At 29.6% G+C, this 17,919-nt stretch overlaps 1 protein-coding gene and 1 pseudogene across 1 annotated transcript; both read right to left on the bottom strand.

Moving 5' to 3' along the window:
- Window positions 1-2,543: 2,543 nt before the first annotated feature.
- On the bottom strand, window positions 2,544-6,333 carry LOC106760946. Its single transcript, XM_014644395.2, has 6 exons — window positions 5,483-6,333; window positions 4,924-5,021; window positions 4,339-4,363; window positions 3,510-3,630; window positions 3,289-3,423; window positions 2,544-3,128 (listed from the first exon to the last, which is right to left on the bottom strand). The coding sequence occupies exons 1-6, from the start codon at window positions 5,817-5,819 to the stop codon at window positions 2,924-2,926; spliced, it is 921 nt and encodes a 306-aa protein (XP_014499881.1). The 5' UTR covers window positions 5,820-6,333; the 3' UTR covers window positions 2,544-2,923.
- A 3,832-nt stretch (window positions 6,334-10,165) lies between these two features.
- Window positions 10,166-10,581, bottom strand: LOC106761851 (annotated as a pseudogene).
- Between the last annotated feature and the right edge of the window lie 7,338 nt (window positions 10,582-17,919).

Genomic DNA, 17,919 nt, shown 5'->3' with positions numbered 1-17,919 from the left:
CCCCCCCGTCAAAGCTAGGAGACCACCGGACGGCTGAAGTCAACGAGAAGACGTACGGCCAGAAATCACGAAAAGCGGGCAAAAGCACAGAAGAAGACGTCGTTGAGGTTAGTACTTCGGTCCCAGTAAATTTACACCGGAACAGATATCAAATCATTAATTGATATATAGTCTTATGAAGTGGTGTATTAAAATATCTATATTGATTAAAGATTAACTCAATTCACAATGTATAAACACTAAAAAAAATTTGAAATTATCAATGAAATTTTACCAATGAAAATAAATTTATTAATAAATTCAAATTATTAAAAAATTTAAAAATTTTAATTACTGTCGAATTAGCAAAAAATTTTATTGATAAAACATATTTCATTTACCGATAAATATTTTTAAAATACCTATTATTGACAAATTTGTCCATGAATAGATTCACCGGTAAAAAAAAGGCAAAATTTTTTGCCTGAATGTGAAATGTGTATGAAAATAAATATAAAAATTCTATTCTTCTTCTTCACCTATTTCTTCCCCACGTGGGGTTGTCTCTAGGATGAATTGTGGTATTATTTCCTCTAGTCAAGGTAGCTGCATCTTGCTTATCCATGGCAACTAGACCGATGCCAACTCCCGCACTCATAGCCATCATGAACATCGTTGTTATCGCAATCAGAGACGATTGTTATAGGTGTTATAGATGATGTCATTTTCCTTTCCATCCATAAGGGTTTCTTCCTCGTAAATCATCATTCATGCCTTCCTCACTAGTTAAGTTTCGTCTGGTGCCATCGGTGTTGTCGATGTTGAAAGACGCGAGAATGTTCCTTTTGTTGCAAATCAAACCCTGTTGTTGTTGCTGCTCAAAAAATTATTTCTATTTTGAAATAGTTTGGGTTTTTATGGTTGCTAGTCTATAATTGTAAGAAAAAAAGACCAACTATGGAGGTGATGAAAAATACAGAAGAAAAAAAAGAAAGTTAAAAACAAATAAAAAGAATATGAATTAAATTATGATATTTACTAATTATCAATGAATTTTTGTCGGTAATTACCAACAAAATTTATCATTGAATTTTTTTATAAATAATTACTAACAGATATACATTTTTATCGATAAATATTATCAACGGCAGTTTTCCTAACGAATTTTGACTCATTTAAAATCTATGATATTAATGATGAATTTTTAATATTTTCAACAAATTTTATGTAGGTAAAACTTTTCTTCTTTTCTTTTAGTAAAGCATGTGTATTTTACAAACCTTACCATTAAAATCCACTCCTTAACAAAATTGAATAGTATATAAGAAAAATATTATCTATAAATATTAAGTAAATTTTTTATATTAAAAGTGACTTTAAAAATTCATCTATAATGAAATATGAGTTGCCCCGATGATACACCTGACATTACATTAAAGGGTTAAATATGTTTTTAGTCCTTATATTTTGGAGTGATTTTGGTTTTAGTCCATCTTTCAAACTAAGGTACAATTTAGTCCTTCAACTTTAGAAAATTCTGGTTTTAGTCCTTTTTATCAAAATTTTTTAACTTTATTTACTTTTTCAAACACGTTTCATTATAGCATTTGAATTGTTTACACTTGATTGACACATTTTTGCTTCAATGTTAACTAAGAAACGCATTTGAAACAGCAAATAAAGTTAAAAAATTTTGATAAAAAGGACTAAAACCAGAATTTTCTAAAGTTGAAAGTTTAAATTGTACCAAAAAAACATATTTAACCCACATTAAACATAACCTCAAGTTTGATATTTGTGAATCTTAACTTTTTTATATATTACTCAACTTTCTATTTTTTACTCAATATAAAACCTTGAGTTTGATATTTATGAATCTTATCTTTTTTATATATCACTCAACTTTATATTTTTTACTCAATCTAAAACTTAGATTGATAACAATAAATAATTATTTTCATTATTATCACACATAAAAATTAATATTTTAGTTTTATAATTATCTTTTCTGTTAAAAATTAAAATATAACTTAATTATTATTTAATTTTGAAAAAAATATGCTTTTACAGTTTCTATTGTAAAATTAATTGTCCTTTTATCATGGCTAGACCAATTGAAGTTTTTGTTTTTTTTTCTAATAAGATTTTGTTTGTTATTGTTTGAAAACTATAAATAGTTGTAATTTTATAAAAATTTATTTATATTTATTAATTAAATTAATAATTAATTTTTTTATTAACCTTCATAATGGATCAAATTACAAATATTATATACAAAATTTATAACTATTAAATTTTATCGGTAAATATTTTATTTTCGTATTATATCTGTTTTATTATTTCTCATGTTTTCTTTGTTATTGTTATTGTGAATTTCAGTACAACATTAATCAACCTAGGTTTATCAATGTCGACTGTCAATTTAATCACCTCACTGCACAGAGAGAAAAATTTATATCATATCATATCACAAACTCCCTATCAAGGTTTACATCTACAGTACAAAATCCATTTCATTGTTATGTATATGAAACTCAAAAAGGCTTCTGAACTAAAAGGTGTTATTTGTTTCAAAAGATGGTTTTCAAACTCAATCGATTTATAACCATGCATTATGGAATTGAATACAATGAAGAGTGAACAAATGTGTTACAAAATGAACTTGATGGTCCAGATTGCTTTGTTAGATGAAGGTAGAAGAACTCCATGATAAGAATGTTCCTTGAATATCTATCTTGTGTAGAGACAAAATTTTCTAATTTAACCATATGGAAATTCGTGAGAATGAGGATTATAGCCCTTGCATGGCAATAATAAACTCTTGAAGCTACCTCCAATAATTTCACCCTTTCAAGTCTTCATTAGATATCTCAGGAATAAGAACTAGTCTACTACATCTAAAAAGCAGTATTTTTCACTAATCCATGTTGTAGGATTAAAGTAACTATAAAGCTACCAATGACATTAGTTGCTGTTCAACTTCATCCCAGTTCTTAACTTTGGTCACCAGGGGATGCTGATCAGCAGAATCAGTCTTGGACCAAGGGTATGAGTTTTCATAATCAAAGAGTAGGACTTTAATTCCGGCTTCAGCACACTCTATGGCATATCTTGGATTATCATCAATGAGAATATTTGCATTTAAAGACCTACAAGTATACAAGGAATCTATCAAACAAGTCATTGCAACCTGTAAAGTAGCAGGTTTTTTTATCTGACTATCAAGAGAATTGGTCAAAATGTTGGCAATGAAACAAATGTTTTATACTAATGCAGAGAAATGCAGGTGAACAGGATTATGCTGCATACCTACAAATATCTGACTTTGGTCTGGACACCCCATCAAGAGCAAAGTGGTTTCCAAAGTGAATATCCTGAAACAGTCCTGAAAAATGCTTTTCTATCCACTCAATTGTGTGATCCTTGATCACATTTTGCCGAGATCTGATCATAAAATACACAAATGCCTGTTAGTTCATGCTAGCCAGATTCTGCTACAGGCTAAAGTAAAATCAATACCAACATCATACGTTACAACTGATAGGTTACAAAATCTTGATAACTTCCGCAAGGCCACCTGAGCACCTGGGATAGGTTGGATCCCTGACTTGAAATATGATGTCTCAAAAAATTCATGAACACGAGTATTCGCTGCACAACATGAAGGTACTCAGCACAAAGCAAAAGAGTATGAATATAAATGGACTTCATGAAGTTATTGAATTCTTTCACTCTTCACCTAATCAAATGTTTACATATAAGAATGTGAGTATCATAGAATTGGTTTCACCAGTGAGATGGAACAGAAGATGACTTCACCATGGGACTCAAACCATGGGAAGGACTGAAAAGTCTATGCAAAGAGTTGACCATGTGGGTGTTGAATTGGCTAGTTAGAGGGGGCAACGGAGTTTTATTTGGGAGTGGGGAACAAAGGAAAGCATTCAGTAATGTTAGCTAGTATTTCTGCAGAATATTTTTCTGAGGAGCCGATGCTCTGGTTGTAGCCACTAAAACACAATAAACACTCAAGCTCTATTTTGCCATTTTTTGCCATGATTGGGTTGATCTCTATTAGCATGGTATGCAAAAGCAATTTAAATTTGACAATTTTTTCGTCCACAATTAAACTGGTTTAAGAACTTCATTCACAATAGACCTGTTCTCTTGAAAGATGTCAAATTTCAAAACAGAACACAGTTCCTTCAATCAGTGAGCAAGGTGAAAAAGAATAAGAAATAAAATAATTCAAGTCTAATTATCCCACAGATTTTCATAAGAAATGGAGTGAGAGTATATAAGAATAATTTACAATTTCAAACAATGCAATATCCATGTGAATGACAGATATGCAATTACCTTCGTCACGTGAACAGTTCCATATCTGTATCAGAAATGAATGATGCATCAGAATCGCATACATACATACTCATTCAAAGCAACATAATGGAATAAATGAATAATGTGTGCATTTAAACAACTAGAAAATTGAAGGCAAGACTCACAAATAATGTGTGCATTTAAACAATATTAAGGTCAATGTAGATTTATTTCTCTGTTCCTGGCTGGATCTTGTATGATGAATCAATAGATTAAAACAGTAATACAAGCTAAGACAAACAAAGCTGACAGAATTTCACTGATGATGCTTCATCACTTTCCTAGAGTTTGGAAGACACGCTAGAACTTAAGGGTAGGTTTGTTCTATGTTCACTGTACTTCAAAAAGAAAGTAGGATAGGAAATATCAGAATGTCTGTTAGGATGCAAAAAACTATCGTTGAGGATAGGAGAATTGTCCACTATTACTGTGAAGAGGATTAGTTCACAAGGGGCAAAATGAACCTTTGAAAGATAATGCAAATCATTGTAATATTGTAAATTCCAAATTTCCAATTACTTTGACATTAAAGAATAGAATTACTGAAATAGCTATGAGGTGTACCTTGAAGAACTCGTACACATGATACTCAGAAACTGAATGACTTGATGAGTATCGATCTGCTATGAACTCGTTCAGAGCTGACACAAAGTTCCCTAATACTGCATATATAAAAATGCAAATGAAAAGGTACACATTAGGGGAAAAATCAAAAGTGCACAATGATAGAGTAAATTTACATTCTATGAATTGCCAAGAACGTTATAGGTTGACATTTAAGAAAAGGGAATAAATTGAAAAAAAGCTTCAACTCAAAAAATAAACAAGTAAATTAAAGAAGATGCGTATGCTTCTACTTGAATTGCAGAACAAACTGACAGTGTCATGCACGGGAAGAGATATTTGTCTTAGTTTCTTAATCATTTAATATTGTTTAAGAAACATACTAAAATATAAAATTAAAGGAAATGCAACATAGATCCAGACTAATAAATGAAACTGGAACAGGATAACGATTCAGCCAAGATTCTTCATGAAAAATTATAAGACAAAAGAGCTAAGCTAAGCCTAATAAGATAACATACAAGACAAAAAGATGGGGAACACATGCATAAATACACACCTTCATCAACATCAACAGCAACAACAAGTTTCTGGAGTAAGGGTTGATCAGGGAAACAAAAAGGTTTGGAGGAACTTCCACCCAAAGACCTATCTTCAACAGAAATACCTTCCTCAAAATTACCTAACAAGGGTGGGTGAGGAAGACATGCAAAACCATAAAGCTTATTCTTTTCCTTCACGAAAACCCTCTTAGAATTATCACCAGCATTGGCATCAGAACAAGCTCTAAAAGTGAATCCAAGTCTTCTGTTAGCCTCAGGGGAAGAAATAGAAGGGTAATTGAAAAAGGCCCTAGATGAATGGGAACAAGGTTCATAGCCTAACATACGAGCCATGAGAAGAAGAAGATTATTGCAATGCAGAGAAGGGGAAGAGCTTGCTGAAACAACAAGCGCACAAGGCCTGGCAGGTTCTTTAATTTAAATAAAACGAAACCATAATCTTGGTAAAAAAGTAATAATATTCCCTTGTAAAAAAGCCAAGCTCTTTTGACTTGCCAATCAATACAACAATTTAACTATGCATCAAGGAACAAACTTTCATTGGACACTCTCATTCGGCAACAAAAGGGTCTCTTCCTAACGCAACCTTAAAGTTAGAAAAAACACCAAAATGAGAACGATTTTAGAAAATAAAAAACAAAACTTGGCACACCCCAGGTTCAAAACCAAACAGATTTGATATAAAACCTGCGAAAAGAACGGCTTAGCACAAGAAGAATTTTTAGAAGATGCTCCAAAGCTCAAAACAGAATATGCATTGAACTAAACCAAAACAAGAAACAATGAAAATAGCAGAAAGTGCTGGGATCTTGATTCTCTACTCCCCTCTTGTTTCACTCCAACGTTATATACGGGATCAAGGCGGCACATATAGACACAGGTCCTTCCTCTCTTTTTTTTTGACTGAACAATTGTAACTATTTAATTGATAATTAACATGATCTTTGTTCTCCGAGGAAAAAGGAAAAAATAAACAAATTGGGGTAATCAGGATATTTTACTGTGATTTTGGGCTTCATTTTCTGTTTTGTTTGCTTCATTTTGGTGGACAAGTTTGCTGCCAATTGATGACGTAAGTGTTTACGAAAATTTTCCACTATGAGTAAAATAATTATGGACTCAATCAATGTAAAGAGAAGTTCAAATCCTATAAGGATTTGAGTTTCATTTTCGATATTGACTTAAGGATTTTGCTGATAAATAATTTCTAAAGACCTATGTTACCTAAATTAAAAAAAAAAAAAGTATTCGTGTATATTTAAATAGATAATTCGATGAATTATTTCATATATGAAGGGAAATAAAATATATTCTAAATTTGTTTATTTGTTTTCCCAACCATTTATATTTCCTTGAGGAAGTTGATGAGGTAGGTAAAGGTAGAAAAAGATAACATATCATAGGAAACAAAGGAATGAGACTCATCATCAACTTGTTAAAGAAAGAAGAATATTATTAATTTGAATAATATTCTAATTATTCTTTATTTATTTTTTATTTGAAAATCTTAAGATCATGTTAATTATACCTTTATGAATTTTGTAATTTTTTATTAATTTACGTGTCGATCTATTATATAAGATATAAAAAATATAAAATGAAAATAATGCAACTATGTTACTCTAATAAAAAAGTTATTATATTTTTTAAGTTTATAAAAAAATGTCAAAACAAACATAATAAATCTTAAATTATAATATGCATGCATTCACCATAAAAATGCTAGAATTTTCTGAATCTAATTTAGGAAATATGAATTAGATCAAATGATTTGATATTGATTGGTTAATGAAATTCATCCTAATTAACCAACACTTTTTTCTCATTTTTTTTAGTTTGTTCATGTATATTTATTTATATATAGTTTTTTTTTGTACCGCAGATTGTGTTAACGTAACATGTGCCACTGAAAGTGCGAAGTCGAAGTGGATAGATAGAAGAAGGCTACGGCGGTGGGGTGGCTAAGCTATTTTGGTGCCCATCAAAAGAACGTCCCACCAATCAAAAATGAAAATTTAAATAACTTTCGATATATAACATGAATATTTTAATTTTAATGCATTAAAATAATTCACTCAGAAGTTATATATTTAGCATTTTTCTTCAATATAAAATGAGAAAAAATAAGCAGTTGAGTCATCTACTTCTCATTCTCCCAAGGTACAATGTATATATATCCTTCAATGTAATTACCAGTTTATCACATTCCATCAAAAAGATTGAACCAATTAACCTTTATCTTTGGCTATTTCCAAACATTTATAGCAACATTAAGTTCGGGTGAAAGCAAAATTTACACCCTGATTCACAGAGAAAACAACTAGACTGAGAGCTACTTCATTTTAATTCCCTTAAAATACTTTATTGATTGGTATTTATTCAAAAATCTTAATTAGGTTCTTATATTTTAAATGACTTTAATTAGGTTTTTATTTTAAAAATGTCTAATAGTTAAACCTTTTCCATTAATATTATACTTATAGCACTAAATATGTAACATGTAACTATTAATAAGTTTTTTCATTTTTTGTTTTTTTAAATTATTTTGTCACCTATTAAGTTGATATTATGTTACATGTTAAGTTTCAGTTCAAATCTTAATTTAATTAGTAATTTTTATTTTGATTTATTTTAAACTCAAAAAATGTTCTTCTAAATTTAGTTTTTATATAAATTTTATAATCATATTGTCAAAATACTTCGTTAAACGGTTCATATGATGTTTCACCGAACATATTGTCCTGATTCATTTGTTTCACTGAACATATTGTCCTGATTCATTTGTTTCACTAGTCAACTTATTTACCACTGCTTTTGCTGCTAAACGTTTGGACACACTGAATGTTCCACCGATCGACTCATTTTCCACCGCCTCTAACCGTTCGGTGTAATTGTCCGCCTCACGTCCTTATTAACCATTCAAACCGTTCGACTCCTTATTAACCATTCGACTCTTTATGTAACCATTATTCTAGAATACCCATCTGTTTGCTTATACCGCCTTATTACTCTATATAATTGTACTTTTTGCTTCTCCTCAGTATCATATTTTCATTCATAATAATTTTCCACAGAAAGTTCTCAAGTGTGTTTCTTTCTCTCTGTTTTTGTAATTTTGTCTTTGTTTCTGGTTTGTCATGATACACACATAACATTCACTACACGGTTTATCCAGAATCTCCTTTGCAGCTATCTCATGATGGTATCATAACTCTTTCTTGAAGAACTCTCTTGCACCTTTAACCTTCTTTTTCTTTCTTTTCTTTTTATTTTCTTTCTTTCTTTTCTTTATTTTCTTTGTTTTTATTTTTGTTTTGTCCAATCTTTTGCAGGATCTCGCGGAATGATGGAGGAACATAATCACTCTTCTAGTCTCTTGTATCTCCGTTTGAGCGAAAGTCCGACGATTTCCCTTATTTCCCTTATATATCACAATCATTTTTTAATATTTTTATAATTTTATAAACTTATTCTATTCAACTCTTTGATTAATTGGTGCTTAGAACTCTTCGTCAAAAATAATATTGAAACTAAAAATTAGAAGAGAAAGTAAAAGAAAAATCTAGAAAAAAAAAGTTGAGAGAGAAAAAGAATGATTTTATAAAAATAAACATCATTTATTAAACAACAACAAAATCACATTCAAAGAAAATGTATAAGGTATTGAGAAAAATTCATTTTTAGTAGACACAATGCACAAGTTTCATTTTTTTCTTCCTAATATACTTATAGCTAGGATGATAATAAATAAATAATATTATGGTTTAACCGTTTTAACGAGCAACATCAACAATTAAAAAGCGAGATTTAGATGCAGTGCAAAGAATATGATTCTTATTTGTAAGATTAATTAAACGTATATGTGTTACTCATCCATCTGAATCTAAGGGTGTGTTCACTTAAGGGTGATTGGGGGAGATGATTTGAGGGAGAGTGATTGAGTGGATTTGAAAGGATTTAAGGGTGATTTTTTTTTGTGTTTATTTGAGTGGGTTTGGAGGTAATTGAGGGTGAATTTAGAGGTAAAATTTGTGAAAATTAGTGTAAGATTTGATTGATGTGATAGTTAAAAAAAATTTGTTTAATTGTTAGAAAATGAAGATTACCAAAATACCCCTAGATATTAAAGTAATATAAAATGATATTTGTTAATGTATATTTAATTGTAAAAATGTTTATTAATAGTAAAAAATTTAAAATAATTATTAAAAATAATTTTAAAAATTTAATTAAATTATAATTTAGTGAAATGTCACATTAATGTTATTACGTAAGATTTTAATTATCATCTGTAATTTGATTCTTTAATTGATTTTTTTAGTATAGAATATATTTCTATTTCTATAAAAAGAGAGATTTGGTAAATAACTTTGTAATTTGCAGGGCGTGTACACATTGATCTAGTAGCAGAGTATTGTGACACGACAACCTTTTTTCACAACGTTTGCATGCCAACGAAACATTNGATGTTCAATTTTTCATAGGACAATGTGCTAATTAATACATAAGAATTCATGGAAAAAAACCTACCTACACGAGAAAATAACTCAAGAACAAGAAAAACATCTGTGAGAAATATTGAAGAAATGGACAAAGAGGTTTGAACACAGTTTGAGAAACCTTGACCAAGCATTAACTCTTATACTGTGATTTCCTGATAAAGCAAAAGCAAAGTTAATCTATGGTGTCTGAACATTTGAGTCCTGGATTTATTTTCTTCAGAAGATGGTTGTCGAATCTCTTCGATCATTCTTACTACTTCATCCATGTTAGGCTTCATATTTGGCACCTTGGCCACACAAGCCATGGCTATTTGCAACATCTGCACCATTTCTTCTTCAATGTTTTGGTACCTCATAAGCTCAGCATCAAAAACTTCTGCAGTCCATTCTTCCCTAACAACAGANTGAACCCACCTAGGGAGATCAACCATGTCATCACGTCCAGGAGATTGCAGGGGAGCCTTCCCAATAAGCATCTCAAGAAGGAGGACANCGAAGCTGTACACATCTGATTTATGAGAGTATTTTCGGGTTTCAATCACCTCTGGAGCACGATAACCAGCAGCTCTAGAAGGAGTAGCAGGAATNTTCATAAAAGGGGCAAGGCCAAAATCAGAAATGCAGCCAGTTAAAAGAAGGCCAAAATCAGAAATGCAGCCAGTTAAAAGAAAGCCTATAACCGAATACAAGCAAGGCGTAACCGGATACACCACCCAGCTTTTCTCTCATTTTGCAGCGTATCCGAATACGCAGACCCCATAACCGGATACAATTTCCACACATTTTCTTTTCTGCAACTGAAAACGCCACGCTCTCCATCATCAACCCTTCTTCCTGCTTCAAGCTGAAGTATCCCATCTTCAACGCATCTTCATCAACAACACCACCAGCCACGGTCCATGCACTCAGCACATCCACAGTTCTCAAGCACACGGTCCATGCATGGTTTTTCTTTCTCTCAGATGCAGGAAGGGTATAAAAGCCATTTTACTGTAATTCACTGCAAATCTTCACATATGTGCGAGTGACACAAAAAGGTGAAATCCCGCAATTACGCTCAATCACCTGCTCGACGTTCAGTACAAGTGAACACGATTTCACTCTCAATTCATCGCCCTCTCTTATGCGTGAATAGTGTTTCACTCTCAAGTGAACATAGTCTAAAAAAAAAATGTAAGTAAACAATAATACATTGTTTTATCATAAAAATGAAAAATAAAATTAAAATCTTTATGATTCTTGGTCAATTTTTAACCAATATATTTCTATCGAGTGTAATATATTTCTGAGGAGGGACTCTTATCCAACCAACCAGTTATTAGTCCAAAAGCTGACCCTATCACATCAATAAAAATATTTCAATTTTATTCTTTTTGGATCGTAGAATCTGAAAGTCAAATTCTACAATTCGAAAACTTTTTTTTTTCTTTGAAAATAATCTTTAGATTGTACAATTTGAAACCTATTTTTTCTCTTAACCAATTTTACTTTGCAAATCATTTTTGACTTATTAACTGTATGATTCGAAAACCGTTTTTAGTCAACTCATTAAAAAAAAGTAATTTTTGAATTGTATAATCTGAAAGTTAAAAATGAATTTTGAATGGTAAGAAAGACTTCTAGATTACACAATTTATAAATCATCTTTTACTTTCAAATTTTACAATAAAAAAGATAAATGGGAAGTTCCTTTGATACCGGGGTGCAACAGAAAGATATGGAGGTACAGAAAGAAACTTCTATCTGACATGTGTAAGGAAAGGAGTACGCATGGACTCTTGAGCCCAAGCCACATCGAAGAGACCAACATTAGGGATTTATAAAATTAAATAAATAAAATGTTACATGTCCCATTATAGATGTATTATATGATAATTGGTGAAGTGCGCTCCATTTTTCACTTTAGCAACAATACCTTTAAAGTAGGCAAAAAGAGTCAAATACCACTTTTCTATGGCTAACATTATGTGTCAAGAATATATATATCTCAATCCGACTTAGGATCCAATATTTCTGGGTTGAGAAATATATTTTCTTTTTTTAAATGATTTAAATTGAAATTAATTTATTTATTTATTTATAGATTAAATAGGTTTGAATGAAATTGGAATAATTGATTGGTAGTTTAATCATAATATTTTATTATTATTAAGATCTTAAATTCTTCATTAATTTTTTCTTCAAATCTCATACATCTTTGATATATCAAATCATGTTGCCTTCTCAACCATTGGTACTCCATTGTTCACCAACACCTTTCTTTTTCTTAAGATGTTATTGACATACAGAATCAAACTGATTTCTCAAATATTGTTCATTGATGCTTACCAAACTCCTCTTAGTGACTTGTTATTTTTACTCCCTTTACTTTGTTCTTGAAACGAAAGTGATGCTTCAACCTCCCCACATTTTAATCCATTCCTTGAAACTCAAAAACTTTGGTCTTCTAACTCTCTATCTTTGAGGCAATAATTTATCTAAGAGACTTTTACTAATTATAATGAAGATACACATATCAAGTTATCCTCAAATTTGAATTTCTCTATCACTATAAAGTATAAAACATCACCATAAAGGCAAGAACAAGACAAGAATTACTATAGACAACAACACTGGAACCACAATTATTTCTTCCCCAAACCTTCAGAATTAAGAATGGAAAATCATCTTTGCTAAAAGTCTTGAGTGTGCATCCTCATTACTCTTATCAAGAAGTTTTATGTTCTCAATACTTCTAGTTAGATACACAACTCTACTATCTATACTTGGAGAACGTGGTAAATCATACCATTTAAACTCAACTTTCCATAGGAAAGGCATGACAAACCCACAACTCACAAGTCATCCTAAGGATGAACTACTCTAATACCATTAATGTAACATCTCATATTTAATAGTAAAATAATACTAAAATGAGATATTACATATATGAAAGTTGAACCTCTATAAGAAAACAAACCTACGAAGGATAAGATCTACACTTGTAGAATCATTTGACTTCCCAACTGTTTCACCCTCATCTCTTACAGAATCAACTGAAAATATTGTTTCCCTAAGCTCACACCATTAAGGTGATCATCGCAACAAGAAAACAACACACAACACACAACACAAAAGCAAGGGTAAGCTATAATACAAATAATTAAAGATATATTAATACATGTTAAACATTCACCTAAGATACACACGACACATCAAACCAAGCAAACACTTTATGTATTACCACACCTTAACTTGACCATCCAGATTAGTATGAATATTAAGCTATGACAGTTCATGCACTTGTTGTGGTGAAACAATTAACCCACCCCAAGCTACCACACAAGGATACTCTGTTATCACTCGCCTTAGGTCAAGGTAAAACCCCTAGACTAGGACCTCCTGCTATTCTCACGACACGTCTCACCCTTCTCTACTTAAGAGTGGGTTACCGTCAGAATGTCAAGATGAACTCCAAGACTAAGCTTCCCATATTCATACTTACGATACTTGAAACCACCATTGAGAAGTTCTCCCTTGGAACTCTCTTCCATACCTTTGAAAACAGTGAGATCACTTCACATTTACATAGTACACCAATACTTGACACTACTGATCATACATTAAAGAAATAGAAACACTCATACAAGTCATCAAAAATCACATAATAACACAATTTCTCCATGGCATCTTGATACTCACATTTAGATAAGGAAAACAACCTTGAAACTCTCACCAACATCTCCGGAAGGGTCCAAAACCCCAAAAATGACATAAAGAACGTCTAAAATTGATATCCATAACCTTGAAAACCACCAAAACTGCCTTGGATGATTTTTGGACGACAATAATCAATTATCATGTGATAATCAATTATTACCGAGAGCTTTAAAGAAAATATGACCCTTTGACTGGAATAATCAATTATCAAGTGAGATAATCGATTATTCTTATCAGTTTTTTACAAAAACCTGATTTTTCTGATTTTGGTGCATCTTAAACATATCAAATGATCAATTTAGAATCTGTAACACTAATATTGATACGAAAACATGTTTATAAATGAAAGTAGAGTATTGCACTGCTCATTTGGATAGAAATTAGATGTACCAAACCAACTCAACAACTCAAAAGTGTCTAAACTCAAATTTATCTCTTGCAACACTCAATATCAGCAATCTAGCAGCATGGACAAGTCTTAAGACACTAGATAACATACCCAAATACCTCAGTTTCATCTCAACTATCATACTTTCAATTCCCAACACCTAAAACCTCTAAAATGGACTAGAAACTCAAGTTATGAAGCCAATATCACTTCCACGACAGATTTTACCAATTTTAGTACCAAGAGAAGTCCTATTAAGTATAATGACATACCTTTAACCTTCCAAAACAGTTTATACTCACTACCTCCAAATCTCCCTACTCAAAATCCCCTTTTTACACCAAAAACACTTGAAAACTTCAAATATAAACTCCTCTTTTGCTACATAATAGTTTTCAACCATCTAGCCTTCCTAACAAGTTCCAATTTACCTCATGACAACACCTAAACAATAATTTCCTCACATCAGCCCCAAATTCTCAAACTCACATATACAAACCCCTATTTTAGGCATAAAACCAAAGAATTTCACCATTTCTCAACACAATCATTTTGAATTCAATTTTAAGCAGTAGCACAACTTCATCACACACACTCATAACAACACAAAACATCAATTTCACGTTATTACAATCACAAACACTTCATAATACCAACTATCATTATTTATACCTATAACAAATTCTATATTACCATCACAATCTCATCCAATACATCATATTATTCTTATAGATTCTATTTTAATATAAACAAACATAATTTAAGACAAATCTAACTTCCCTTATAAGACCACTACTCAACTCAAGGAACGTTCCGCTGATTGCTTGAAACATAAGAAAACTATAAACGAACCTACGAAACACCGAATGATGGTCGGACAAAGTCCTTAGGACCTCAATTTAACCAAGAATAGAAGGAAAAACATAAAAGCCACATTTACAGGGGGATTCTTGGACAAACGACAGATTGAGATCTAACATAAATAAGGGTAGAAACTTACTTGCTCTATAGCATAAATTGATCGACTATAAATGTAGACCTCGTCGCCGTGATCGATTAGACACTTCCTGATCATCAAAAAGACGACTCAGGAGTCAAAATTCTTAGAGATAAGGTAGAAAACTCTAGAAAAGTGATTTCTAGAGAGATGATACGTTTTAAAATAATGAAAATCGTTTGTAGCAAAACTATTTATAACTAAACTATTAAATATTAAAAAACAAAGTCTCACTATTTTTAAACTATCATCACTTCTAAATTACCATTTTCTAGTATTTTAAAATAAGTTAGTTAGTAATTGATTTTTTCTATTAAATTGATTAGTAAATTTGTCAATAATGACTAATTTTTAAACCTTTTTAGTAAAATGGAAAAGAAATTTTTTATAATGTCTTAAAGATTAAGGGGATTGGTAAAATAGGTGGCGGAGAGAAAGGAAGTAAAAGAAAAGGAACAATATTTATCAACGAATAAGTATAGGTAATTTTTTTAATTTATTAATAAAGTTTTGAATGCTTTTTTATTGTCAATATTTTTGATTTTTTGATGGAATTTTATTATTAATTATGATTTTTTTCCATTGATAATTTTATTTATTTTAAAAGGCAAATTTGATTATATCGAAATTATATAAAATAAATTTATAAGAAATATTACACCAATTTTTTAAATTTTCCTAATTTGTACATAAATTCATAAAAATTTTGGTAAAATCTCAACACATTATTATTAAAGATGACAATAGATTAAATTAAACAACCTGATTCATAATAAAAAGATCCACTTTCATTTCCTTAATCATCGAATACCTATTTAAAAATATACGTAAATATTTTAAAATTCATAAATACTTATGAATACTCAAAAATATTTAAAAACATATATTTTATAAACTTTTAAACTAAAGTCTAAAAAAATTACAAGATAAAATATAAAGGGTTTAACTCTGGACCTTGATAGTTTTAGGAGCCAACCAAAATTAACAAGACGAAGTTAGGTAATAAAAAGTCACTACTAATCCCTAACATGCGTTACTCTCGAGAATAAGTGAAAAAATATTTTATATGCTAATCTGAGATTATTTATTTATTTATTTCAACTGTTTATTAATGTATTTCCAAATTTTGAATTTAAAGCGAAATTCCTTTTATTTTACTTGTGATGGTCATTTCACTTATTGAATTAAACTTTACTAATAAATATAATTTATATTTAATTAATAAAATATAAATTAAATTTTTATTTTAATTTTTTGTAAAAAAATATTCATAAATATAAATGATATGATATTTACCAAACCTATTTATAAATAAATATTAAAATACTAATTTTCATCTATTATGTCCACATAATATATACATATCATAAAATTAATCTAAAAATATTCAATTTATATAAATAATAATATTTTCACAATANTTTTTTTATAACATTATTTTGTGATTGATCATATTAGTGTTTATGATTATTATTATTCATCAAAAATGATTTTGAACTAATCTTAAGATAACACTAAATAATATTAAACTATTTTAGAAAAAGTTTATCAAAATATTATTATTTATTGCTATCCTCCCTTCTATAGCTCTTTATATTATGATTTATTATATTTTTAAAGTATTAAATTTGGTGCCTGTCGTTAGTTTATTCCTGTCTGCTGATGAGAAATATTTTTCAAAATTAATTCTTATAAATTTGGATAATTACGAAAAAACCAAATAGATGTACTAAAAAGATTATTTGGGCCCAACCCTATTTAATGACGAGTCATATAAGATAGACAAAATAAATAAATAAAAGCAAGAGAGCAAATATTTATGCAACTTGCCAGCTAACATTTTGAAATTCTTTTGTGCATGATTATAAATTAAGAAATTAATAAAGGGGTTGAAAAAATATTCTTAAAAACAATCATTAGTAGAAAACAATTACAATTATGAAGATGAGATGACCATATATGCTCGTTATTACCATCAATATCAATATAAAAGTGCTTCATATAAAAACTGCTTAAAAAGTTATATCATGGACTAATTTAACTTTTTTTATTCTTATCTCCTACATTAAATGTATTTTTTTATTTTTATTTTGTTATTTATTATTACTTATATTAGTTTTATAAAATTTATTAGTGTACTGCTTTTAGCATTTGTTGAGTTATTTAATTTTTTTTAAATTAAAACTATAATTACATAATAATATAATTTTATTTTCAAATATAAATCTTTATTTATATAATAAAAAATAACTAATTATATCTTTTACGTCATTTTACAATTATCAATCCCTTTATCGTCAAACTTTACCAAAAAGTTTTAATGTAATAAACTAGTTTGTCACTTTGAAAATTATAAATTAGTAACTTTACAACGGACAATTAGTTTAGCAATAAAAGATTTATAAACAAATAAGTAGCTTATGAGTTAAAAATTAACTTATGATCTGCAAATTAGGATATAATAGTTAGTTCTGGTAAATATATCTTCCATAGTAATAGAGTACATAACAATCACAAAACATTTCGAATTTTAAGTTCCTTTGTTATTCAATTTGTTTAAATAAAAAACCATTCATAAATTGTAAATAAATGAAACCAAATATTTTTAAGAAAACAAATTTAAAACAAGAAATAAGTTTTTTATTGATCATGATAATCTAGTCCTTATTAATCAACGTAGTCTTGGTAAGATGTTGTAACATCCCAAAATTATATAGCAAGTATATAAGCATGGCAAGCACAGATGTAATACTAGAAAGCAGTAAGAGTGATATTGTACTAGTATAAATATATACAGTCATCCATAAAATGAGTAATTCAAAAGCTTTACTCAATCGTAAAGTCTTT

Source organism: Vigna radiata, chromosome 5 (genome assembly GCF_000741045.1).
Source record: "Vigna radiata var. radiata cultivar VC1973A chromosome 5, Vradiata_ver6, whole genome shotgun sequence".
Classification (NCBI taxonomy): domain Eukaryota; kingdom Viridiplantae; phylum Streptophyta; class Magnoliopsida; order Fabales; family Fabaceae; genus Vigna; species Vigna radiata.
Note: the sequence above shows the minus strand (reverse complement) of the source record. Positions and strands in the feature narration are given on the sequence as shown.